The sequence below is a fragment of the Drosophila elegans genome, unplaced genomic scaffold, assembly GCF_018152505.1.
Source record: "Drosophila elegans isolate 14027-0461.03 unplaced genomic scaffold, ASM1815250v1 contig_814, whole genome shotgun sequence".
In the NCBI taxonomy this organism is placed as follows: domain Eukaryota; kingdom Metazoa; phylum Arthropoda; class Insecta; order Diptera; family Drosophilidae; genus Drosophila; species Drosophila elegans.
Window position 1 is genome coordinate 17,480,452 of NW_024546167.1, and position 24,122 is coordinate 17,504,573.

The following is a 24,122-nucleotide window of genomic DNA, read 5'->3' on the forward strand; positions in this document are numbered from 1 at the left end:
TCTGACACCGAATTTGCATTCAGCCGTAAAATTATCAAATTAATATTCCGCCCCCAAAAATGGTGGCACATTTTGCCCCCGTCTTTGGCAATAACTGTCAAGTCAAGAACTTCTGCACGCCGCACATTTCGGCAAGTTGTCAGGCGAGATACGAAAGTTCCTACCGGTCCAACAATGCCAATTTGATGGCTGAAATTTTGAAATATTTATACACAATGCGGAGGTGTGCTGCTGGCAAAGTTGCTGGCCAAATTTGTTAATTGGAAGCCAAAAGTTTATCTATGAAAATGCTTAGGAAGCCCGCTTGCCACGCACCAAAATGTATAATAATGAAGCAAAAAATTAGATTAGTCTGCATCCCAACTTTAATGAATAAACTTAAAATGGGAAAGAGTTTAAGAGCATTTTATTTTTCCATCAAATATAAGCCTTTTTTCAAGTAGAACGATAAATATTTGAATGTTGATATGTTGAAAGAATTTTTCCTAAAATTAATGAATTTTTACTTTAAATTATGGAATATTTTTTGAGGCTGTAAGTTATGTAAAACTACTTTTTACTTGACATTTATGTAAGCCCACAAATGGCATTCGATAAAATTAAGATATTTGAATAGCTAAAGCGATGAGCGAGGATTAAAAAATTATATCAAAATGCACGTAACAATTTTCATTGTCATTTTCAATTCAAAGAAAGCTGTGAGAAGCCGGCAAACAACAATGCGAATTGTTATCAACTGGGACAATTGAGGCAAACGTGAGTGGGAGGAATACTATACGTCCAATATTCTGGACCATTTGGGCCACTATCGAATTTTGAATGCTTAGTGTACCGGGCGACAAGCATCCTCGAATCTTAGAGCAATGAAATAAACCGATAAAACGACAGATGAGCCAGGCATTTTCACCCACAATGCATGGCAGGCAATCGAATGTGGTTGAGAAATGTCTGGAGGAGTGGGGGTTCTGGGTGTATAACAATGCCGCCACCCAATTTTTGTAGAACTCTGAGGGGTTTCCCAGCCCCATTGCCCCAATTCTCATGCAAATCTCGAGCACTTGAGACCCTGTCCCTAGATTGTCCCTTTTTATACTCACTTTGTTTGTGCACGTGGTCTGACCACTTGGCTGCTGCTCCAACTTTTAGATTTGAATACCCTTTCAAGGGTATTACATTCATGCTATTAAAGTAAATGTCATTTAACAATTTTACATTTCCATAAAAAATAGTAAAGTATACACAATATATTTGTGACCTTAAAAAAATGATTTACAAAATTGAAATAAAATTAACAGAAAAAGAGTTAGAATAAGTAAGTAGTTTCTATAGTAGATATTAACAGATTTAGAAGTTTTGGATTCATATTTTGTATAATTAAAAGCACAAATCTCAAAACATTAACGGTAAATTATTTAAATCAGAGCTTTGGCGGGCCTGGAAAGCTCACGATGAACTCAAAGTGGCAATACTAAAATTTTAGCGCAACAAACTGAATTTCATTTTTTCAGGAAAATTGAAACTGTAATTTACAATTTTAATTGAGGAGTTCCTTAAATTAAAAATGCATATTTTAAAATGTATACTTCAAGCAAAAGGTGGCAGCCCAAAAATTAGTGATGGCCGATAACAACCGTTTGAGAAGCAGCCCAGGCCAGTCGATTTCCACCGATGTGGCAGCCCCGCCAGATCAGTAAAAATTCGCTGTGCAACACTGGCGTATTGCAAAAATACTTTAGGTACTCGCGTCAACCAGAAAAACCCACTAAGAACGGCCTGAATGTGCGTGGATTAATCGCCAACCGAGTGGAACGCGATCTGAAGAACCCCCGGCACACATCTCAATCACGATGGAGGCCCTAATTCCGGTCATAAACAAATTGCAGGACGTCTTCAACACGGTGGGCTCCGATTCGATACAACTGCCCCAAATTGTTGTGCTCGGCAGTCAGGTAAGCGAACTGCAAAAACCCCTCCGCACCCCAAAAAAAAAAAATATTGTTCCCCAATTTCCGCAAAAGGAGAACTCGAAATAAACCGGAATTATACATACATATATTTATGCACAACTCTTCCGATTTGCAAGCGTCCGCCAAATTATATAACTGAATGCGCTTGCCGGCATTTTAGTTATGTTTTTAAACAATCTCTCTTATTAAGATATTTCCCCGCTCTCAGCTCGGCATTATTGTTTATATAATTATTTTTGGCAATGTTTGCCGCCCCCATGGAAAATCAATATTTGGCTGTATTATACGAATGAAAAAAACAGCTGCTGATGTGACACATTCCTTCACAAACACATTGCAAACAAACATATATCTCCAATAGTTTTGTTTGGTTGTGTGTTTCGATCTCGGCTTTAATTGCACTTTGATTCGCGCTCTGAAATAAATTACGTATGATTCAGTGTTTAGACAAGTCATTCATATTAAATACAGGGGAGCCTCTATAACTTAAACTGATAAATAAAATAAGATTTCACAGGGAGAACTCCATTAATCTTATCAGCATGCCAGGAAAAAATGTGGTTTAATAAAAATAAATCTACAAAATAATGTAGTTTTATAAAACAAAACACAAAAATATATTTTTAAAACTTTCTTGAATAATTCATTTTTAAAAACTATTACAAAATGTTGGTTTTGTTTGCTTTTACTTCAAAAGATTGATAAACGAACAAGGGATTTGACAAAAATTAATATAATTATTTTAAGAATATTCACAATATTTTTTTAACTTGTAAAAAAATATATTTTATGATTTTTATTTGGGTTACAAGTATTAACATCAGTTGTATATTCTTTACTTAAATAAATAACTTTAAAATAATTGATACAAATTTCAGAAGAGAAGTTACTGCTTAAATATTCTAAAATTTGTAGCTGTTCAAAGTCGAACCTTATATAGAATTCCGACTGTTGCAGATAGCAATAGCTAATCGGCGGGTTTCCAAGTGTTTCCTTGTTGCAAACGCGTTGGGAGCTCTCCCTATCAGGTCATCGACGTTTATCAGTCCCAGTTTCAGCTTCAATTGATGCGATTTCGCCACACCCCTTTGTTTGCAGAGTTCCGGCAAGAGTTCGGTGATCGAGAGCGTGGTGGGGCGCTCCTTTCTGCCCCGTGGAACTGGGATCGTGACCCGTCGCCCTCTGATCCTGCAGCTGATCTACAGCCCACTCGATGATCGCGAGAATCGCTCGGCGGAAAATGGTGAGCTAAGAAGGTCTACGATACCTCAGTGAAATCCAGTTCTAATTGACCATCTTTTAAGGCACCTCCAATGCCGAGGAATGGGGACGCTTTCTGCACACCAAGAAGTGCTTCACGGACTTCGACGAGATCCGGAACGAGATCGAGAACGAAACGGAGCGTGCGGCGGGCAACAACAAGGGCATCTGCCCGGAGCCCATCAACCTGAAGATATTCTCCACGCATGTGGTCAACCTGACGCTGGTGGACCTGCCCGGCATCACCAAGGTTCCAGTGGGCGATCAGCCGGAAGACATTGAGGCGCAGATAAAAGACTTGGTGGTCAAGTACATTGAGAACCCGAATTCCATCATTTTGGCTGTGACGGCTGCCAACACGGACATGGCCACCAGCGAGGCACTCAAGCTGGCCAAGGACGTGGATCCCGATGGCCGGCGCACCCTGGCCGTCGTCACCAAACTGGATCTCATGGACGCCGGCACCGATGCCATCGACATCCTGTGCGGCCGGGTCATTCCCGTCAAGCTGGGCATCATCGGTGTGATGAATCGCTCGCAAAAGGACATCATCGACCAGAAGCACATCGACGAGCAGATGAAGGACGAGGCGGCCTTCCTGCAGCGCAAGTACCCAACTCTGGCCACTCGCAATGGCACGCCCTATTTGGCCAAGACCCTCAACCGACTCCTGATGCACCACATTCGCGATTGCCTGCCTGATCTGAAGGTGAGTCCATAATACCTATCTTATGTGACTTCAAAATGTAAATATAAAACACAAAGCTTTGCAAAATTCAGAGCTAAATTACATTGTAGTTAGTATAAATGCATCAAATCCACTTTTAAATATAAATCTTGAACAAAAGAAGGTTTTTTAACTATATCAAACTATTTAAGATTTAAATTTCAAATAAACAAGCTTTTAGTTTTGAAAAATAAAAGCCTGAAATATTTGTTCAAAATGTAGAAGAATGAATTTGCTAAATTTAATAAGCTCTTTGTCATTTCACAAAGATTGAGCAACCGATTTTATAACGACCTTTATATTTTCTACGATAAAGCAAGAGAAGATTAAGAGCAGTTAAGGGTACTGTGACAACTGAGTTTAAGCATTCGCTTAATTTTGCCTATTTTTATAGACTCGCGTCAACATCATGGCCACTCAGTTCCAATCGCTGCTGAACTCCTACGGCGAGGATGTCTCCGACAAGAGCCAGACGCTGCTGCAGATCATCACGAAGTTCGCCAGCGCCTACTGCTCCACCATCGAGGGCACTGCTCGGAACATCGAGACCACGGAGCTGTGCGGTGGCGCCCGGATTTGCTACATTTTCCACGAGACCTTCGGCCGCACCTTGGACTCCATTCACCCGCTGGCGGGTCTGAGCAAAATGGACATACTCACGGCCATCCGCAATGCAACGGGTCCACGTCCGGCTCTTTTCGTGCCGGAGGTCTCGTTCGAGCTGCTGGTGAAGCGTCAGATCCGTCGCCTGGAGGAGCCCTCACTGCGTTGCGTGGAACTCATTCACGAGGAGATGCAGCGCATCGTTCAGCACTGCGGCAACGAAGTGCAGCAGGAGATGCTGCGGTTGGTTTACCTAAGATAACTAACTAAAAGCTATAAATAAATACATATTTTCCATCCCACAGCTTTCCCAAACTGCACGAGAAGATCGTAGACGTGGTCACGCAGCTGCTGCGCCGTCGTCTGCCGCACACCAATGTGATGGTGGAGAACATCGTGGCCATCGAGCTGGCCTACATCAACACCAAGCATCCTGATTTCCACAAGGATGCCGCCCTGGTGCCCAGTCTGCTGAAGTCGGACAGTGATCCCTACTCGCAGATGAATCTGGGACAGCGGCGGGGCAACACACCTCGCAACCACATGTCGCCGCAGGTTACGGCGCAACAGCAACAGCAGCAGCAGCTGCAGCAGAATAACCAACAGCAGCCACAGCAACAGCAATATAGTGAAGCACATGACCAGGTGCCAGCAGATTGCGTACATTACATATGCACAGCATTTTGAAACCTATTTTCGTTTTATGTTGCAGAACCACGTGGGCGAGAACTCGACGCCTTCGATGGCCAGCACTTGGCTGTCAAACATTTTACCACCGGCACCCAATCGTCCGGACAGCATTGAAAACTCGGCCAGCAATACGCCGGTACACAATAATATTGTGAGCCCGGTGAAGCCAGTCAATCTGCTGCCCGACATGCCGGTCAACCACAATCCACGTCGCCTCACTGACAAGGAGCAAAAGGATTGCGATGTCATCGGTGCGACTTATATAATATTTATATTAATAAGTACAATGTTAACTTAATTGCTTTGTTTGCATTTCAGAACGCCTGATCAAATCGTATTTCTATATTGTGCGCAAATCCATACAAGACTCGGTACCAAAGGCCATCATGCATTTCTTGGTTAACTACGTTAAGGACAACTTGCAGAGCGAACTGGTAACCCATCTCTACAAATCGGACAGGGCTGAAACACTGCTCAACGAGTCCGATCACATTGCAGTGCGCCGAAAAGAGGCGGCAGATATGTTGAAGGTTAGCTACTCTACTATACTATATAAACTAACCGAGAGCTAAGTGTTGATCATTGATCGCTTTTCAGGCACTGACGAGGGCGAATCACATCATCAGCGAGATCCGCGAGACCCACATGTGGTAATCGCTGTTCAACGATTGGAGCAACCCCTTTCGACTTAATAATCCCCACATATAAGCAGCATAAAAACTATTTATTGAAGACGCGTTCGAAAGAACGAACTCCTTTGTTAAATGTTTCCTTTCCCGGGCACTGAATTATCATCAAATTGCATGCGACCCCATACTTCTGGGCCTTTCATTTTAGCATTTTAGCATACTCCTGCATTTCGATTCGCCTGGCATTTGTCTCGCCGCTTTTTAAATTGTATAAGAAGTTGTAGATGCCGTGATTGGTTCGATTAGGTTATCCAAAGCACTTATTACACATTGAATAGTCAAATAAAAAGCAGAAAAGGTTGATTCAAACAACGTTTATGTGTGTTTTGTGCCATTTTGCATTGGAGTGATAAACAAAGAATGCTACTAAAAAGCTATTTGGGTAACGTAACCGTGTGGAGCGTAATAGCTTGAAATTAGATTAGATAAATCACTATATGTAAGTCGCATAGTTCTGGACAAAAAATTATTGGTTACTTGGTTTAATTCCGAGAATCAAAAAGTTTTACTACTTCTTAATTTAATTAAAATGTTGGTCTCTGAGAAGGATAGTAATTTTACATTGCCAAAGTCCATCCATTTTTATTTGGCTTTGAGTTCTTTGTGAGATTAGTATTTAAAAGTTAAATTGTTTAGCTATGTCATGATTTATTTAGTCTTATAGAGGATATAAAATAAAGAATAACGAATTTAAACTTCTAAAAAGACATTATATCCCCAAAGTCTTCATGTTAATTATTTAACTGTTTAGAAATTCCGCTATTTCTAGCATTTGTTTATGTGAATCAGAAGACAAACCTTTTAATTGAAATCACTGCCACTCACCTTTTGTAATAAAAACTTTAATACTTGGATACCAGTTAAAATCTAATTTGGAAAACGTCATTTGTATTGCGGCAATGAAACAGAAGAGGGTTTCCAGCTGGGGTGTGGCAACCTCCAGGCATCCTGCGATGAGGATTGGATGTGGTGTCCAGCGCTCTAATCCGGCGTTGATTAAATGCTCCGCGGTGCGTTTGAATCTGTGTGTTGTGTTTGGGATTGGGGATTGGGGATAGGGGATTGTGGATGGGGTAACGGGGTGGTTGGTGACTCTGCGACCGCCTTTGGTTGTGGTAATCCCCTCTAGGCGCGATTTGTGTCCGACAGGACCCGTACAATGCAACCCACTCCGCCCTTGGCGAAGGCCTTTTCGTGCCACTGCAGCAGGTGGCCACTGGAGCCCTCCGAGGGGATTTCGAAGCCCCGGTAGATGTACTTCATCAGCACGTCGATCAGATCGTTCTGGTCCACGGTATCGATGGCCTGGTCCATCTGCGTCGACTTGATGGACAGCAGCACCCGCAGTGTGATGTTCAGGGCGTGGTCCTGCAAAATCTCGCGAGGATTAGCTGGCACGAGGGAGGCAGGGGCACTACACACCCACCTTGACGTTCTGGTTCTTGCAGCGCAGTGGGGCATTTTGCAGGGCACTGAGGAGCGCCTCCACGGATTTACCCTGCGTCAGCAGCGTCGTTATCTCGCTCTCGTCCGGACCCGCTGCCGCGCTCTCCACGCCGTCGTCCTCCCGGAAGTTGTCCTCGTTGTACTGGTCCACATCGATCTTGCGGAACGCATTGCTGGACGTGTTTTTGGCCATGATTTCGCTCGTTTCCTGGCACTTTTCTTCCCAAAAATATGAATCACAAAGCCGATTCCGGCAAACAGATGTGTGGCAGTGTGGCCAGACTACGCAAAATACCAGCAGCAGTATTAAATTAAAAAATACCGAATGTATACAGGCAATTTTCTTTTTTATTTAAATAAATTTAACGGAACACATAAAAAATCCTAAACAAAACTGAAAGTAAACTTTAACTAAAGTCAACAATCTGAGCAAAAACAAACAATGGATGAAAATAAATTAAGTGATATAATAACTATTATTTGAACAACAAATTCCGAAGTCCTTTGCTTGAATCTAAAATGTTTCTTGTAATCTTAATTTAATTGTTTATATTATAATAGGGTGTCGATTCGACCCTCACAATTGTTTATATTCTGCAAAGCAGTATTTTTTGGTACTTGGTGCTTTTAGTATTTACCCGTGGGTGTTTTGTCACCTGTGGTCACACTGCATATTGACTTTGTTTTTGTTTCGAGTGAGTTTAGTTTAAGAAAATCGAAATCTTTATTTTTAATTATTTTCGAACTTTCCAGACAGCATGGCAAAGTTTCTGGGCATCAACCGGCTCACCAAGCTGTTCCAGATCGTCCGGGAAGCCGGGGGTCTGAAGAATGCCTACCTAAAGTTATATAGGTGAGTCCCGATCTTATATAAGATTGCTCCAATCCTCAAAAAACGCATATTTTGCAGGAACGATGACCTGAAGATCGGCACATTGGTGGGAATCGACAAGTACGGCAACAAGTACTTCGAGAATCCGTACTACTTTTACGGCCGCAATCGCTGGATCGAGTTTGCCCCCCATGTCAACATGGACTACGATGGATCCATGATTCCCGCTGAATGGTACGGCTGGATGCACTATAAGGTGGGTACATAGGACATTATCTTAAATATCTCTGGGTTATAAATTGACGAAACTTTGAGAAATATCCTGCAACTAAGACTTATAATATAGAATCTATATCCATAAACGTTTCCAGCTACTTGAGAGTACGTGCTTAGGGAATATTGAAATAATTCACAATATATAGGATACATATTTATTTATTTAAATATTATATAGAATACATATTTATAATTTTAAAGTCTATATATTTACTAATTCATGTATTTTCTTGTAGACCGATCTGCCTCCCATTCGCGATGGTTGCCGTCCCAAACACAAATGGATCGCGGACCACAGCGAGAATCTTTCCGGAACTAAGGGTAATCCCATATCATAAAGTATCTTTTAAATCACCAAGCTATAAATATCTCCTTTTACAGAGGCTTACTATCCATACAGCACAACACCCAACAAAGTGGAGGCTTGGGATCCCAAGGCAAAGAAGCAATAGAATGTGTGGATAGCTGATAATTAATTTTAAAATTCAAGTTCAGTTGGCTGCGATTGAAGAGAGCACTCAAATGTGTTAATAAATCCAATTTCGTTAACTTGACACTTGAATATCGTTTTCGACACTGGCAAAAGTTAAATCAAATACCAATCACCTCAAAGCATCTGAAAACATGATAGCACATAGCCTATCATATTATTTCCAATTAAGATCTAATCGTTAAGATCTGGAATATTGATCCCTTTTTATAAATAGTTTTCAATATACATACCTACATTCCTTTCTTGTTTTTAAATGAAACTCATCAACCATAACAAATATATGGTTCAATTTCTAACCTACATTAATTGTTTAGTCATAGTGCTCCGTATTTTGCCTTTCTTTGTTTATTCCATCACAGCTAGATTATATTACAAGTGGTTAGCTTATAGCAGGATCTATAGTTGATATTTACAAATGCTTTCTGCGCCTTTTTGGCGCGTCGTTTGAGATCCCTTGAGAAGTGGTTCGATTTAATCATAGCTGGATTATATCTAGCCAATCGTTACCCCCCTTGACCGCCCTAAAATACTTCATTAATAGTAACCTTCTGGGCCTTTTTGGCCCGTCGCTTGTACTTCTTGGCCGTGTCGGCGCACTTGGTGGTGATGGTGGCCCGGATCACGCGCTCCTTGCCTCCCGTCCTTTCCCTCACGCAGACCACAATGTCGTCCACTTTGCGCGGGTCCAACTGAAGCTTCGGAGGTCGTTCCCGGCCGTAGAAGGCGGGTGAGGGTTTTCCCGTCAGCGTGTGGGTGGCCAGCTCATCGCTGGTGAAGACCATGCAGAGGAGACTTCTCGTGGCCGTTGGCGCATTGGTCCAGAAGACGTCGGTGTACTGCTGGGCCGAGATCGTGGTGCCATTTGGTCCTAGGACATAGGTGGCACTGCCATCCGGCTTCTCCACTCGCTGGGGAAATGTAGCAGAAGTGTCCTTTTCGGAGCCTGCATCTTGGAGATGCGATTCCGCGGAGCTGGTGGAGACGTACCTGGGTCTCTTTAGGGGCGGTGATGGCACTTCATCGGCATCGTTATACCTCTGATTGAGGGTCTTCAGCATGGTGGTTAGTCGGCCGAAGAGCTGCTCGTAGTGGTGCTGGCTCTTCTGGATCTTGGCCACCTGTTGCTTGAAGGATTCCGCCACGGGAGGCAGGGGTTCCAGCCGGGGCTCTACATTACTGATTCCCCCGGAAGCGGTGGCCATGGCCACCAGTGTGGCATTGATAATCCTTCGTTTGGGTGGTGAACTTCGCCGCACTGGCACTGGCTTTACGGGAATGGGAATCTTGACTGGCGCTTGGTCCATTTTTATGGGGGGCGGCATTTGGATCTGCAGCTGACCCAGGGGCTTCAGGGTCCGCTGGCGCATAATGGTCTGCTGGGAGGCCACCTCATAGTTAATGTAGTTCTCGATGTCCATCTCCTCCTGCTTCATGATGGGACGCGAGAGCAGGCGGTAGTAGTAGGGCACAAAATTCGGGGCAAATTGGCTCAGATACTGATGATACGGATGCGAGTACTGGACTGTGGGCAGGATCGCTGTCTGCGGATGGAAGTACTGGTACTGTAAATGCGGCTCTGCTCGCCGGACGACTGACATGCTAATTCCCGGAGCCTGGCTATTTGTAAGGTTAGAGGGCGAGAGGGAATCCTCCTGATCGTACGGACGAAATCCAGCGGCCATTTTTATCGCGGATTTTTGGCAACAGGTAAAAGGAAAAAGGTTTATAGCTGGCCAAACTAAATGTGCAGCTGCCGTCGAGTTTCCTTTGGTTATTTTTGCGAATATTTCTTTCGGTAAATCTCCGCTTGGAAATCGTGTTTTTATGGCAACGGATTAACGGTTATTATTCCTTGCGCCAGATGGCAATCCTACCTGAAGATAAATATCTTTCAGGGTTGCCAAGGCCATTTACATACGATACAAGTGAGTATAATATCTTAAAAATATGTTTTTTAAACTTACTATTAAAAGTACCAACTTTACAATAGGTATCTTCCAATGCCCTTTACCAGGTGTCTATTATTAAGACATCTCAATGATTTTTTTTAAATTTAAATATAATATACGAGTTCAATAATATAATAAAAAAAAAACTTCTTATCACATTCATTTTTAGAACCCTTTTATTAATTATTTATTTAAAATGCATAACAATAGTCGACCTACCTGACGAAATTCCAGTAGACTTACCCTAATTCGGAGTTTTAGGGGTGTGTTTCCGATCAGAGAGCGCATGAATAAAGGACTCTATTCCAAAAGAATCTTCTGTATTGGAAGTGTTCCCAATACATATAAATGTGACTGGATTACATCGGGCCTCAGTTTTGAAAACCGGTTATTTACAAAACCCAACTATTGTTCTTTTGGGTTCTTGGTATTAAGAAAGAATGTTAAGACGTTCTTTTATTACACGCAGTTTGGTTCATCTTAGATCTTTACGAAACTTTAGTAACCATAGAACAAAAGAATTTACTAAATTAAATTTAGTGTGACATGTTTTGAGTAAAGTAAAGTTTTTTCTATTTTAAGTTTTTTTTTGTATAAAACTATGACTATTAATATGTAATCATAGAAAATAATGTGTTCTTTTTAGCGAAACAATATAAATAAACAACATAAACCGTATAAAACAATTTAATAAAAATATCTCCTAATTGTTTATAAGAATTTCTGGAGTTACAAAATAAATATATACAATTTTTTAGACATAATAAAATTAAGGGCTTCTAATACATCCTAGTCCTTAACAGGCAGTTCAAATATTGCGTCGCTATTTATTTTTTTAATTTAATGGAATAAATTCGGAATAAAGGACTTGAAAAACATCGTAATTGATAACCGATAGTAGGGAATTCGATAGTTTTGACACCATTTGACAACCCTGGCCGTGAAGTTGTGCAGACATCAACAACTCTGGTTCCCGCGCAAAACCCAGGCAAAAAGTTGGAATAAGTAAAAGGACAGCTGGACTAGTTGGGAAACAGACAGGCGCTCTCTCCTTCTCCTTGGAACCTGGAAGCGAACAGGATCAGGATATCGCCTACCTGGAAACCCAGAGAGAGCTGCGCACGCACACACTCGCTCTCTTCCCTGCACATGCATGCAGTTCGGCTGTCGTGGTGTGCGTTCAGGTAGCGTCCGTGTGATTGGAAACCATTGCTTCATTGCTTCCCATTGTTTTGCTTTTGCTTCCCGGGGAATTGGAGGAAGTGAAAGGAAGGGAAGCGCAGGAATCGGTGGAAACCCACCCCTGGAATGCAACCGCTTTTCGCATTCTGCCGCCAATTTTCATTTGATGCAGATCCTTTGAGGATTCAACATGGATAACGTGAGTAGTGCTGGTCATTTGAGAACCAAAACACATTGCTTAACAGTTCGCCTTCCAAATTTACAGCAATATCAGCGCATAGTCAAAGCAAATCCTCGCGAGGAATTCCCAAACCAAAGGATCAAGCCATTATATCTAAATGCCTGGTCGCAGACTTGCAGCGAAGATTTCGAGATGCTCCGCAGCATCAGCTCTCCGGATCCCCAAATAGAGGCCGAAAATCGTGCTCTACGCGAAAAAGTTCGTTACCTGGAGGCCAAACTGCAGCAACACACGGATCTGTTGTCCCAAATCCATGCCACATCCGCCAAAATGCAGCAGGCATCGTCCCTGCTGGCGGAATCCACCGGACCACCCACACCGCCTACTCTGCAGAGCCACCACCAGATCCTCACGCCCCCCAGCTCGGTGATCTGTGCCCCGGTGCAGAATCCCCAGATCCTCGACTACAAGATCATCACGGCGCCCGACGATGCGGATGCCATTGAGATTCGCCTGGCGGCCGAGAGTCTCAACAGCCTGAGCACCTCAGCGGACTCCGATCGCCTGGAGATTTGCCTGGGCGAGGAGCATCAGCAGCAGCAGCAGCCGAACCATCATCAGCAGTACAGGATCAGTGGCATCAAAAGGGAGGACGATGAAGCATCCGCCGGCACACCCTTGCAGTTCATCAAACGCCGCAAGTTGCAGGAGATTCAATTGCCAGAGGAACTCCCGCGGCAAAACATCAAAATGCCCCCCAAATCGCAGGCTAAAATCCGCAATGGCAGTAGTCTCAACGATCTCAACAAGAGCAGCCAGCAAACGCAAATGGACAACGTGATGGTGTCCATTGGTCCGAACAACACCTGTGTGCCGGCCAGTGTCTTCGAGAACATCAACTGGTCGGTCTCCTCGTTGGCCACCAGGAAGCTCCTCGTCTCGATTTTCGATCGGGAAACCTTGGCCACCCATTCGATGACGGGGAAACCATCGCCCGCCTTTAAGGATCAGGACAAGCCACTCAAGCGCATGCTCGATCCGCAGAAGATCCAGGACATCATCTTTGCGGTGACGCACAAGTGCAATGCCAGCGAAAAGGAGGTGCGCAATGCCATCACCACCAAGTGCGCCGACGAGAACAAAATGATGAAGATCCAGAACGTCAAGCGACGCAGCAGTGGCATCAAACACGAGAAGGAGAACATTATCTAGATTATAGTATTACTAGAGTTACTTATTAATGTTTTAGAGTTCTAGACTAGCACCAAAAAATGAGGAAGATGCTAGCACATGCACTCTTACAAATTTATGGAAAAAAAACCCCATAGACTTAGCACTTAATCCTACATCGTACTTATGTGTAGAATACTTTTGAAGATCTCGAAGATGATTTTTCCAATCCGAACCAAGAAAGTTTGTGGTTTTATTTGCACTTTGGGGGTTTTCTATAGACTGATATAATTCTTATAGAGACATATTTAAAACGTAACCAAGCTCTTAAACATTTAAAATTTTAGGCAAATGGGTTTTAGTCTGGCAATTATATACACAACTCCAATTTGAATTGAAAGGATGTTACGGTTTTTTTAATAACATCCAGCACATGTTTATAGAAAAAGGGCGCCAAAAATAAGGTATTTTTATATACAAGGTTTTAACTAGCGAGATATAAACTTTGGCTACAACAAAAGGTTAATTAAATTATTAAATTTAAATGGGTCGATAGTTTCTTTTAGGGTGGCCATTAAATATATATCGACAGCACAGGGCTGCCAGACCTTAAAAGAAAAACAGCTGATGATGCCCAGCCGGTTTGTTTTTGGCGGCCTTGTTTATAATTTGTGAATGAAACTTGCATTAAAGATGGTACTGAATGGCGCTTGAAGTGGAAAATCTTACTAATAAATATCTGCCCCAGCTGCTTGATCAAGTCTTTGAGAAATATCGCAGTCAAGTAGATTCTGGTGGTCTAACAAAGGGTGAGTTTTATTGGTAAATGAAATTCCAATAGTAAATACCTTACGACTTTTCAGAAGAACGTGGGAAGTTGTTTTCCGATTTATCCTGTTTACTGGGCGAACAACTGGTGCTACGATCCCTTCAGCTTTTGGAAAGCCATAGCTTCATTTTTTATTATTCCAAAAACAAACGCCACCTTTACGTGGTGGAAATTTCTAAAGGATTGGAGTATTTTCGGTTGCTCCCGAAAATAAACTACTGCAAGTGCGACTTTTTTCAGTGCCACGTGCTGCAGTTGCCCAAGGGAATCCTCTACCAGGACATTCCCAGTGGCCAAGCGGGCATTCTGGAGGATTGGAGCGAGGAGAGCCGAGTGTCCTTCACCTGCCAGCACATCCTGGCCCTGCGACTCCACCAATTTCTGCAGAAGGGCTGGAAAACCTGGGAGCAGATCCTTCAAAAGGAGGAACTCAAGGAGCTGCAGAGGGACATCTTCCGGGACTAGGATGGCCGATGACGAGGCTTCGCCCTACGGCACCTACAAGTTCGTGGCTCGGGTGGATCACATCAAGATCTTCAATCAGGCCATCAAGTCCATCTGCTTTAATGATGTAAGCATAGGCTAAAGTTCCTTAATCACAACTAGAAACTGGTATCTAACTTAAATGTATTTCGCAGTACGGCATGCTACAGGTGTCAGAGGACGGACTTCGCATCACTGTGGAACAGGGCAAGTCCATTCAAGCCACTCTGTTTATACCGCCTGCTGCCTTCAAAGAGTTCTATGTGCAGGACTTCCAGAGCTTTGGCCTAAAGATGAACGTGCTGTCCGAGTGCCTGAACCTCTTCGGATCCGCCGATTGCAGTCTGCGGATGATGTACAGGGATCAGGGCGACCCGCTGAGAATCATTCTATACCCCTACGATGATGAGGATGTGAGCACCGAGTGCGCCATTAAAACGATGGACAGCGAGGAGCCCATTGACTATGACAAGAGCCTGGCAGAGCCGGATCTGAATGTAATCTTCGTACGCGGACCGAACCTGTCCAAGGTGTTCCATGAACTGGAGAAGTCGGCGGAGGAATTCGAGTTCATCACCTCGCCCGATCGGCCGCACTTCAAAATCACCACCGTGGGCATCATGCAGGCGGTGTTCAGCGTGGAGGTGGCCAAGACCAGTCCCATGATGATGATGTTCAACTGCAAGCAGACGGTGGTCGCTCGCTACAAGAGCCAGCAGATCCGTGTGGCCAACAAGGCCATGCAGTCGGCCACCAAGGTGGCCATCAAAACCAACTCCATTGGCCTGCTGGAACTGCATCTGGTGATGCAGGGCGAGGGCCACGAGGAGATCTTCGTCCAGTTCTTCATTATTCCCCTGCTAAATACTGATTAGACCTGATTTGTAAACAGGTGTAGTTAACTAAGTATAGATCTAAAATCTTGTTAGGACCATTAAAGGCTATTAATTTTCTAAACGTTTTGTTTTTCATATTTGACAACAACGAGTGTTGTTGGATTAAAGCCTTAAAATGTTCAATTCATTTTGATTATAATTATTAATTACTGTTTTTTTTTTTTTAAATCGGTTAGTTAACCGGTTAACGGTTATTATGGCTATTATTTTCTTAAGTTTTTTTTCCAATCGATTGTCTTAACAGATCTATTCAACATTTCCAGGCACAAAGTTATTGAACTCACAGTACTGCAAACAAAAGAAAAACAAGCTGTGCTGATAAGTCAGCTTAAAATAAATGTGTATAAATATCGGTTTGGAAACTTGTTAATCTGTAGATTGTCGATCCGAGTCACATCCGGATTGCAATGCTGCCGGAGCGCCGGGGCTTCCGTCCGTTTGATCAGTTTTGGACGCGATCCGAGGGAGGCTGCAGCCGCACGGAGCGCGGAAACATGTACATTCTGATATCGCTGGCCCTGATCCTGCTGCACCTGCTCCTGCTGCCCATCTACTTGTACCTCACCTGGCACCACAAGTACTGGCGCAAGCGTGGCTTGATCACGGCTCGACCTTTGACCCTGCTGGGCACATATCCCGGCCTGCTCACCCGGAAGAGCAACCTAGTCCATGATGTGCAGCTGATATACGAGTGAGTTGATCATGGAATTAACTTAAGTATTTATAAGGGTGCACTATAAAATACATTTAAAAAGATTTTTTAAAATACTATCAAACAACTGTAAAGTTGTATATTGTATAAGAGACAAGTTTCTGTGATTTTTTATTTAACAGTTAAAATCTGTTATAAAATATCAATGGCTTATTATAGTATATTAATATTAAAAGAATATTCTGTTCAATTAATAGTAAAAAATATTTTTTTGATGTAAAAAAACATTGTTTAAATTGAAACGATACATTTTATTAAATCAATCGGCGCATTAGCTTTAAAATAAGGAGGAAACGCTTTAATTCAAAATGTAAAACCAAAAATTGTACATATAAAAATAGTCATTAATTCGTAAATTTATCTTGATGGTCCTGAAATTTATACAACATTCTGATGCATTTATTTATGACTTCGCCCTTAATATATCCTACATTTTCTCAGCAAATACAAGGGCAAACATCGTGCTGTGGGCGTTTTTGTGACCCGTCAACCGCAGATCCTGGTTCTCGATCCTGAGCTGGCCCACGAAGTGCTGGTCGAGAACTTCCGCTGCTACAAGGACTCGCTGACCAGTTCGTACATCAGACATGCCAAGTGGGACAAGTACGCCCGCCTGAATCCTTTTTGGGCATCTGGCAAGTCCTGGCGGCGCCTTCGCACAGATGCCCAGGCAGGAATCTCGGGACATCGCCTGAAACAGGCCTATAACATTTGGGAGCAGGGTGGCAAGATGCTAACCGACTACATGACGCAGCAAATTACAGATCAAAATAATATACTTGAGACCAGGGATGTAAGTTATATGTTTAATTGAATATATTTCAATAAATAAACATGGAAATTTTCCCTTTTCAGCTATGTTTTAGGTATACGGCCCATGTGATGGCTGATTTTATCTGGGGCATCGATGCCGGAACCCTTACTCGACCCATGGAGCAGCCCAATAAGGTGCAGCAAATGGCCAGCAAGTGGACCAGTTATGCCTTCTATATGATCTCCATTTTCATGGCCTCCATTGTGGCCCCTTGCAGTCGTTTACTATTGCGTTTCCGCTTCTATCCCAAGGAAACCGATGAGTTTTTCTCAAATTTAACCAGGGAATCCATTGAGGTGCGACTTAAAGGCGGCGGTGATGCCTCTCGCACAGATTACCTTTCACATCTGCTGCAGCTTCGTGATCAAAAACAGGCCACCCACGATGATTTGGTGGGTCATGCCTTGACCGTCATGTTGGATGGTTACGATACCACCGGCACAGCTCTGCTCCATGCTCTTTATTATGTAGGTTTACTTTGTATAGTACCAAAACTCCAAAATAACATTAATCCTCTTCAGTTGGCGGAGTGTCCAGCTGTTCAGCAAAAGCTGCGCATGGAGATCCTCTCCAACTTGGAATGCGACAAAAGTCTGGACTTTGACAAGCTCTGCAACCTGCCATATTTGGAGCAAGTGGTTTATGGTAGGATTTTCATATTAAATTATAGTATAATATATACATTTCTTTTATTTTAGAGTCCCTCCGACTGAGCAGTTTAATTCCCCAGTATACCAAAGTTTGCACTTTTCCCACCATTATTCAGCTGAGTGAATTCAAGAGACTGAATGTTGAGGACGGCATGACCATTATGATACCCAACTATCAATTCCATCACGATAAGATGTATTTTCCCGAACCCGAAGTTTTCAAACCCGAGCGTTTTGATAATGGCACATATCAGGAATTAATGCGAAAGGGTATATTTCTTCCATTTAGCGATGGTCCGCGTATTTGCATGGGTATGAATTTTAGTTTGCCATTTATTCACATGTAAATAATGCTGATTATTTTTACAGGCAAACGATTGGCTCTGCTGACTTTGAAATCTGCTCTCGTTCACATACTCAGCGATTTTCAAGTGGTCAGGGGAAAGGAACGCTTGATACCCAGTGGAGATGCTGGATTTGGGGTTGTTCTTCAGGGAAATGTTAATCTGGAATATCGCCGCTTTTTAAGATAGAATTGTTTATTAATTAATACATTCAAGGTATATGATTTTATGATGAACTGTTTTTTTTTAATATTTTCTTTATAGAAGGAGCATATATATATAGCTTAATTTGATTAAAATAGGCATTTTGTTGCCATTTTTCTTAAAATAAAAATTGCATAATTAAATAATGACAGCCTAAAGATGTGGTGAAAATAAACAGAAAAAAATCGTGTTTAAAGTTGTTTTGTTGGATATTTTTATTAACAAATTTAATAAAGAAACAAAACTACATTTTCAAAATTTTACAGTGCTTATATTAATAGACATTTTTTTATAGAAATCTAGAGAGTTGATAAGACGTTTTCAATTAATCTATTTAATAAGTGCAATTAATCACAACAAAGTCATGAAGCACTTAAATAATCAAAACACAGAGAGAGACATGCTTGCTTTGCCCCAAGAACATAACTTACCTCTCCAACAAACCATTATCTGGCTGATAATGCTATCAAAATCGTATGCCCCCGAATTTTAAGAACTAATTGAAAAATGTAGATTAAAATGAAGTATATGCTGAATATACACTCTACTGAGCCAGACCATTGGGCAGTTTCTTTTTGTACTTTGTGAGAATCTGATCGAATTGTTGGGCAGCAGCTATGATGACCATAGTCGGTTTGTTCCTGGCTTTCGTTCATGTTGCCTTTGTCGCGATTTACTTTTACCTCACCTGGTACCACAAATACTGGGATAAAAGGGGAGCAATCACCGCCGAACCATTGACTATTTTGGGTACTTACCCCGGAATTCTAGTCAACAAAAGCCGCAGTCTCATACTCGATGTTCAGGATGTGTACAAGTGAGTGTCTTTAAATAAAACAGCAGATTTGTAAATTTATTTAAATATTATTTAGCAAATACAAGGACAAATATAGAGCGGTGGGCACTTTCATCACTCGACAGCCGCAACTTCTGATTTTGGATCCCGCCCTGGCCCATGAGATTCTGGTGGACAAGTTCAGCCACTTTCGGGACACCATAACCAGCAGTTTTGCGGGCCACAATCCGGAGGAGAAGTACGTGCAAAAGTCACCCTTTTTCAGTGCTGGCGAGGAATGGAAGCGAAGGCGGACGGAGAATGTGGGCGGACTCACGCCCAGTCGGCTGAAGCAGGCCTTCGCCATTTGGGAGAAGAGTGGTCAAAAGCTGGTCGAATATATGGAAAAGGCAAGACGGGAGCAGGGTGATGTCATCGAGACCAGAGATGTGAGTATGAAAAAGAAAATATCCGGAATCTCCGCTATCAAAGTTAATTTTCCCATGCAGGTTTTTTAAAAATTGAGTATTTTCTAAAAGAAGTTATTTTTATTTTCATGCGTAAATCCTTAGAAATAAAGATTCTTTTGGCAGCTATATGATACTTCCAATTCTAACTAAAAGCGTAATTAAAATAAATTAAACTTGTATTAAATCTTTAAGTATATTTTGAATCATTAAACCACGAAGTAATAATTTTTAAAACTTATTTTTCTAATTGTTTGTTACGTATTTTCTATATGATTTATATACTACCAGCAATAGGAGTATATAAACTATATATAAACTATATGATTACAATACCTGTTATGGAAGAAAAAGGATATACAGCTTTAAAAGTGAGAGACTAGTTTGCTGATGAAGAACATATACCTAAAAGGGTTGTAAAGAAGTTTCGAATTCAATTTTAATACCCTCTTAATACTTTTCGTTTTTATTTTTTAGCTGGCCTATCGTTTTACGGCCCACATAATGGCGGACTTTATTTGGGGCATTGAGGCGGGTTCCCTTAGCGGCAATGTTGGAGAGATTGGGGCCTTTCAGAAGATATCCACGGATTGGACTGTGTATGCCTTCAGCTCGATGATTCGGTTTAATAAGAGCCTTGTGGCCACATTTCTGCGAAAACTATTCAAGATGCGGTTTTTCACCAAGGCATCGGAGGAGTTTTTCCTGCGTTTAACCCAGGATGCAGTGAAGCTCCGGATGGGGGGCAGTGGAGAGGGTCGCACGGACTACCTATCCCATCTGATTCAACTGCAGCAGCGTGGAAACTCCATTAACGATTCCGTGGGACATGCCCTCACCGTCCACTTGGATGGTTACGAAACCTCCGGAGCAGTTCTCTACCACATGCTCTATTCGGTAAGTCAATTTCACAATTATGTTTACTAATAATGGCAATAAACGTGCTTTATCTTATCAGCTCAGCGAACACCGCCAAGAGCAGGAAAAGTTGCGCTCCGAAATACTAGATGCCCTGGCCTCCGACGACAATATCAGCTACGAACAGCTCAATGCTCTGCCCTATCTGGATCAATGCGTCAATGGTGAGTGCCCAGAGGTCTAGAGACCTGCAAAAAACAAAATATTAACCCAAATATTAAAAACTAAACTAACTATTATCTGTAGCAATTCAAATAAAACTGCGCCAATAATTATACTTTTCTGTGATCTATGCAGATCAAAAATTTAAAAATAATATAGTCTTTTGTATGACCTAAAACAATTCAAATAATTACTTATTCTGTGCTGCGCCAATAATTTGTTCAAGTTTGTATGATCATATTTAAGACCGTACTTTATTAAACTTTAAGCATTCTAATAAAAAGTATATAGTTTATTTTTGAACTTATAAATAAGCAGCTAATTTTCTAATACAGTGCATAGTTAACATTTAACATTACGATTTTAAATCTCGTTTGAAAGTCACCAATTATTAGTTTTACATTTTTTTTTTAAATTTGTTTTAATTCCAAAAAAATTATTTTCTTTTATAGAATCTCTTCGACTGACCACGCCCATTGGTTTCTTTATGCGGATCTGCACCAAGCCAACTCAAATTGATATGGGCAATGAGAAAACACTGGATTTGGAGCCAGGTGTAACAGTGATGATTCCCGCCTTTCAGTACCACCATGATGACGCCTTCTATCCGGAGGCCAGTGAATTCAGGCCGGAACGGCTTGAGAATGGAGCGGCTAGTGATTTCAACAAACGTGGAATTTTCCTGCCCTTCGGAGATGGTCCTCGGATTTGCTTGGGTGAGTCTAAAAACTTGACTAAATCTAATTATTATATATTGTTACAGACTAGTAGAAATGCCTTTCAAATGTTCGTGTTTTTATTAAACCAAAACGTTTTTTTTTTTAAAGAAATCTAGAAATGTATTTCTTTAGTTTCACTTTATTTCGTACCTATTCAACTGATTTTAATTATATTTAACCCTCTATTACTAGGTATGCGTGTGGGTCAACTGAGTGTTAAAACTGCCATCCTGCACATCCTTTCGAATTATGTGGTGGAACAGACAAAAAAGGTGCCTTTGGGCGCAGACACCGGCCTGGGAATTTTCCTCAATGGCGATGTCGAACTGAAATATACAAAATTGCGGAAATAAAACGAAACGTTTATTTTTGTAATTCTGTTCTGTATTTTATTTTTTTTGACTGTGTTGCATAAGTTCGGCGAGCAGATGTTGCTTTTGTATAAGGATTGCTGTTGGGTTTTTCGCTTTTTATATTTTTGGCGCAATAGTAATTTGTATGCGAGTGTGCAAGTGTGTGTGTGTGTTTTAGAAGTGCAAGTGTGTTGGACTTTTGGGGGCAACCGCGGCGAAATTTAATTTAGCGCAAACCGACCGCAGACCAACTGACACTCCCCTTTCATCCCCCTTGGTTCCTCCTATTCAGCTCGAGTCAGGCTCATTCAAAAATATACAAAAAAAATTTGACATCATTTATAGTTTTTTAAAATTTAGTTGAAAATTTTTGAAAAGTTCAAATGTTTAAATTTTAAAGCTGATTTTTGTACCTGTATTAATTCTAAGTACTATTGTCATCTTAAAATTTAGAACATAGTTTTTTACATTTAAATAAAAATTTGTTATTTTCTTTAAATTATAAATTTTTGCTAAAATAATAAGACATAAATAATTTATTTGGTACCTAGATATCTGCTTTCTAAGCATTGTGCTCAAAATGGGAAAACCAAAATCTACTTAATATACACAATTAATTTTAATTAAGAAATTTATTTAAATTTGCAATATAACATTCCATAGAAAAACTTTCAAATTTGTGTATTTTTTTATTTGCATATATATACTGGTTTGTCTCAATATTTTCTCTGAGTGCATAACTGAGCCTTTACTCTATGCACTTTCATATTGAGCGACCGCATGCAGTGGACGGCGTTGAAGGACGAAGGACACAGGACACAGGACGATCCCCAGCCACAATGCCACCGCGTGTGCATGAGTATTGTGATGTAGGTTTCCAATTTTTTTCTTGCTCTTATTTACATTTTTTTTTTGCACAGCTTTTTGTTTTGCAACAAGCCACAAAATTTCATTTGAGCTTGCAATATGGCGCATTTAAATTCGCTCTGTCGAAGGGATATATTTGCCACAAAGGAAATATGAAATTTTATGTGGCCCCCAGAATTCTGCACAGTACGTTTTATGTATCAGTCTAAGCAAATTGCGGATTTTATGCGAAGATTAACGTTTACTCCCTGTCACCGCAAATATTTGAATTCAATTTGAATTTTGATATATTTGTGTGTGGATTGGCAGAATCAAACAGTCGTAAACAGTTAATGACTGGCGCAGTTAACGCGAATGCGAAATAAAATCGGGTGGCAAGGAATTTGGAGGACACTTGGAGGAAGATTTTCATTTCCTTTAAGGACACTAAGAAAAATCTTGGTCACTTCCCTTGCTAAAATTAGGAAAATAGTTAATTAAGTAAGACATTTGGTTATTCTTAATTATAGGCAACAACATAATAATAATATACAAAATAATAATAGCTCTACATTAAACAGGTATTAATAAAGAAAACAAATTTCTTATAAAAGATATCAATTCACACTAAATAATTAAATTAAAAATTGAAAAATTGAATCAGACATTAAAGCAGTGCTAGACATTAAAGGCAATAAATTTAATACTGTTCGTATGCTCTTATTCGCACTTTTTAAAACGTAGCTTAGTCCCTTTAACCATACTGTTTCCTTTTTAATTGGATTTATCTATAAGCCCGTTCCATTATTTTTTGTAGGTGTTTCCAGATCTTTTCAACAGAATTTCATAAGCTCATTACATCATTTTTTATTTTTCCCCAGTGTGGTCAGAGGCAAAGTCAAAGGCAAAGCCTTCATTTCATGTTGCAACAACACTCGAAGATAAGCAGAGCCAGGCAGCAAAAAATGGGAGTGAGCAATGTGGGCGGTTGGGAAAAACAGGACTTTCAACAGGATTTTCCACAGTGGGAGGCGCACAGGCACAGGCACAGCCTTCATGCTACGTTGGCTTTTATCCAATTTACCTGATAACCGCAAATGAGCGTTAATGGGCAAATAAATAGAAAAGTGCCAACTACGCCACTGCGACGCGTTAACTGAATGAAGCCGGTGTAGTCCTGAAGTCCTGAAGTCCTGAGGACGGGGAATCCTCCAACTCGGGTTCCCATAACCATTTGTGCGGCTTGATGCCCTGTCGCGTTCACTTTACTGCACATACTAAACAAATTTAATGGGGCTCCAACGTTTTAGGGGTTTTTTTCTGGGTTAAATCATTTGACTCGGGTTAGCTTATATTTTCGGGTCTTGGGCGCCAAAATCTTTGATGCAGAAGTTTTAAATCCATAAAAAGGATTTTACAAGTGGAAAAGAGGTTGGCTTTTGGGCATTAGTGGCAATGTTTAACAATTTTGAAGAAGACTAATTT

General features: G+C 41.3%; 9 protein-coding genes across 11 annotated transcripts; 7 read left to right on the forward strand and 2 right to left on the reverse strand.

Annotated features, from left to right (window-relative positions):
• Positions 1–1,697: 1,697 nt before the first annotated feature.
• On the forward strand, positions 1,698–6,248 carry LOC108147998 (dynamin-1-like protein). 2 transcript variants are annotated; one of them, XM_017274819.2, is made up of 8 exons: positions 1,698–1,949; positions 3,066–3,210; positions 3,272–3,936; positions 4,349–4,800; positions 4,863–5,202; positions 5,270–5,498; positions 5,566–5,777; positions 5,845–6,248. In XM_017274819.2, exons 1-8 carry the CDS (start codon positions 1,848–1,850, stop codon positions 5,899–5,901), a joined length of 2,202 nt encoding a protein of 733 aa, XP_017130308.1. In that variant the 5' UTR covers positions 1,698–1,847; the 3' UTR covers positions 5,902–6,248. The 2 variants fall into 2 exon arrangements, with proteins under 2 accessions (XP_017130308.1, XP_017130309.1); XM_017274820.2 differs by lacking the exons at positions 1,698–1,949; positions 3,066–3,210; positions 3,272–3,936 and adding an exon at positions 4,179–4,296.
• Positions 6,249–6,757: 509 nt separating this feature from the next.
• Positions 6,758–7,656, reverse strand: LOC108147999 (actin-related protein 2/3 complex subunit 5). The gene is made up of 2 exons (XM_017274821.2): positions 7,363–7,656; positions 6,758–7,304 (listed from the first exon to the last, which is right to left on the reverse strand). Exons 1-2 carry the CDS (start codon positions 7,573–7,575, stop codon positions 7,062–7,064), a joined length of 456 nt encoding a protein of 151 aa, XP_017130310.1. The 5' UTR covers positions 7,576–7,656; the 3' UTR covers positions 6,758–7,061.
• Positions 7,657–8,041: 385 nt separating this feature from the next.
• LOC108147848 (probable NADH dehydrogenase [ubiquinone] 1 alpha subcomplex subunit 12) lies at positions 8,042–9,044 on the forward strand. The gene is made up of 5 exons (XM_017274606.2): positions 8,042–8,077; positions 8,136–8,235; positions 8,293–8,470; positions 8,727–8,811; positions 8,872–9,044. The coding sequence occupies exons 2-5, from the start codon at positions 8,141–8,143 to the stop codon at positions 8,940–8,942; spliced, it is 429 nt and encodes a 142-aa protein (XP_017130095.1). The 5' UTR covers positions 8,042–8,077; positions 8,136–8,140; the 3' UTR covers positions 8,943–9,044.
• A 277-nt stretch (positions 9,045–9,321) lies between these two features.
• LOC108147855 (early boundary activity protein 2) lies at positions 9,322–10,809 on the reverse strand. Its single transcript, XM_017274613.1, has one exon. The coding sequence runs from the start codon at positions 10,663–10,665 to the stop codon at positions 9,505–9,507; it is 1,161 nt and encodes a 386-aa protein (XP_017130102.1). The 5' UTR covers positions 10,666–10,809; the 3' UTR covers positions 9,322–9,504.
• A 1,071-nt stretch (positions 10,810–11,880) lies between these two features.
• Positions 11,881–13,704, forward strand: LOC108147824 (protein insensitive). Its single transcript, XM_017274578.2, has 2 exons — positions 11,881–12,313; positions 12,380–13,704. Exons 1-2 carry the CDS (start codon positions 12,305–12,307, stop codon positions 13,505–13,507), a joined length of 1,137 nt encoding a protein of 378 aa, XP_017130067.1. The 5' UTR covers positions 11,881–12,304; the 3' UTR covers positions 13,508–13,704.
• A 404-nt stretch (positions 13,705–14,108) lies between these two features.
• On the forward strand, positions 14,109–14,759 carry LOC108148066. 2 transcript variants are annotated; one of them, XM_017274919.2, is made up of 2 exons: positions 14,109–14,274; positions 14,329–14,759. In XM_017274919.2, exons 1-2 carry the CDS (start codon positions 14,169–14,171, stop codon positions 14,757–14,759), a joined length of 537 nt encoding a protein of 178 aa, XP_017130408.1. In that variant the 5' UTR covers positions 14,109–14,168. The 2 variants fall into 2 exon arrangements, with proteins under 2 accessions (XP_017130408.1, XP_041566394.1); XM_041710460.1 differs by having other exon boundaries at positions 14,332–14,759.
• Position 14,760: 1 nt separating this feature from the next.
• Positions 14,761–15,734, forward strand: LOC108148065 (cell cycle checkpoint protein RAD1). The gene is made up of 2 exons (XM_017274918.2): positions 14,761–14,865; positions 14,933–15,734. Exons 1-2 carry the CDS (start codon positions 14,761–14,763, stop codon positions 15,650–15,652), a joined length of 825 nt encoding a protein of 274 aa, XP_017130407.1. The 3' UTR covers positions 15,653–15,734.
• Positions 15,735–15,797: 63 nt separating this feature from the next.
• LOC108148064 (probable cytochrome P450 309a2) lies at positions 15,798–18,429 on the forward strand. Its single transcript, XM_017274917.2, has 6 exons — positions 15,798–16,364; positions 16,827–17,178; positions 17,241–17,666; positions 17,721–17,844; positions 17,898–18,161; positions 18,219–18,429. The coding sequence occupies exons 1-6, from the start codon at positions 16,081–16,083 to the stop codon at positions 18,380–18,382; spliced, it is 1,614 nt and encodes a 537-aa protein (XP_017130406.1). The 5' UTR covers positions 15,798–16,080; the 3' UTR covers positions 18,383–18,429.
• Positions 18,430–18,953: 524 nt separating this feature from the next.
• On the forward strand, positions 18,954–21,813 carry LOC108147840 (probable cytochrome P450 309a1). Its single transcript, XM_017274598.2, has 6 exons — positions 18,954–19,214; positions 19,270–19,621; positions 20,117–20,536; positions 20,598–20,721; positions 21,172–21,435; positions 21,631–21,813. Exons 1-6 carry the CDS (start codon positions 19,015–19,017, stop codon positions 21,789–21,791), a joined length of 1,521 nt encoding a protein of 506 aa, XP_017130087.1. The 5' UTR covers positions 18,954–19,014; the 3' UTR covers positions 21,792–21,813.
• The last annotated feature ends 2,309 nt before the right edge of the window (positions 21,814–24,122 follow it).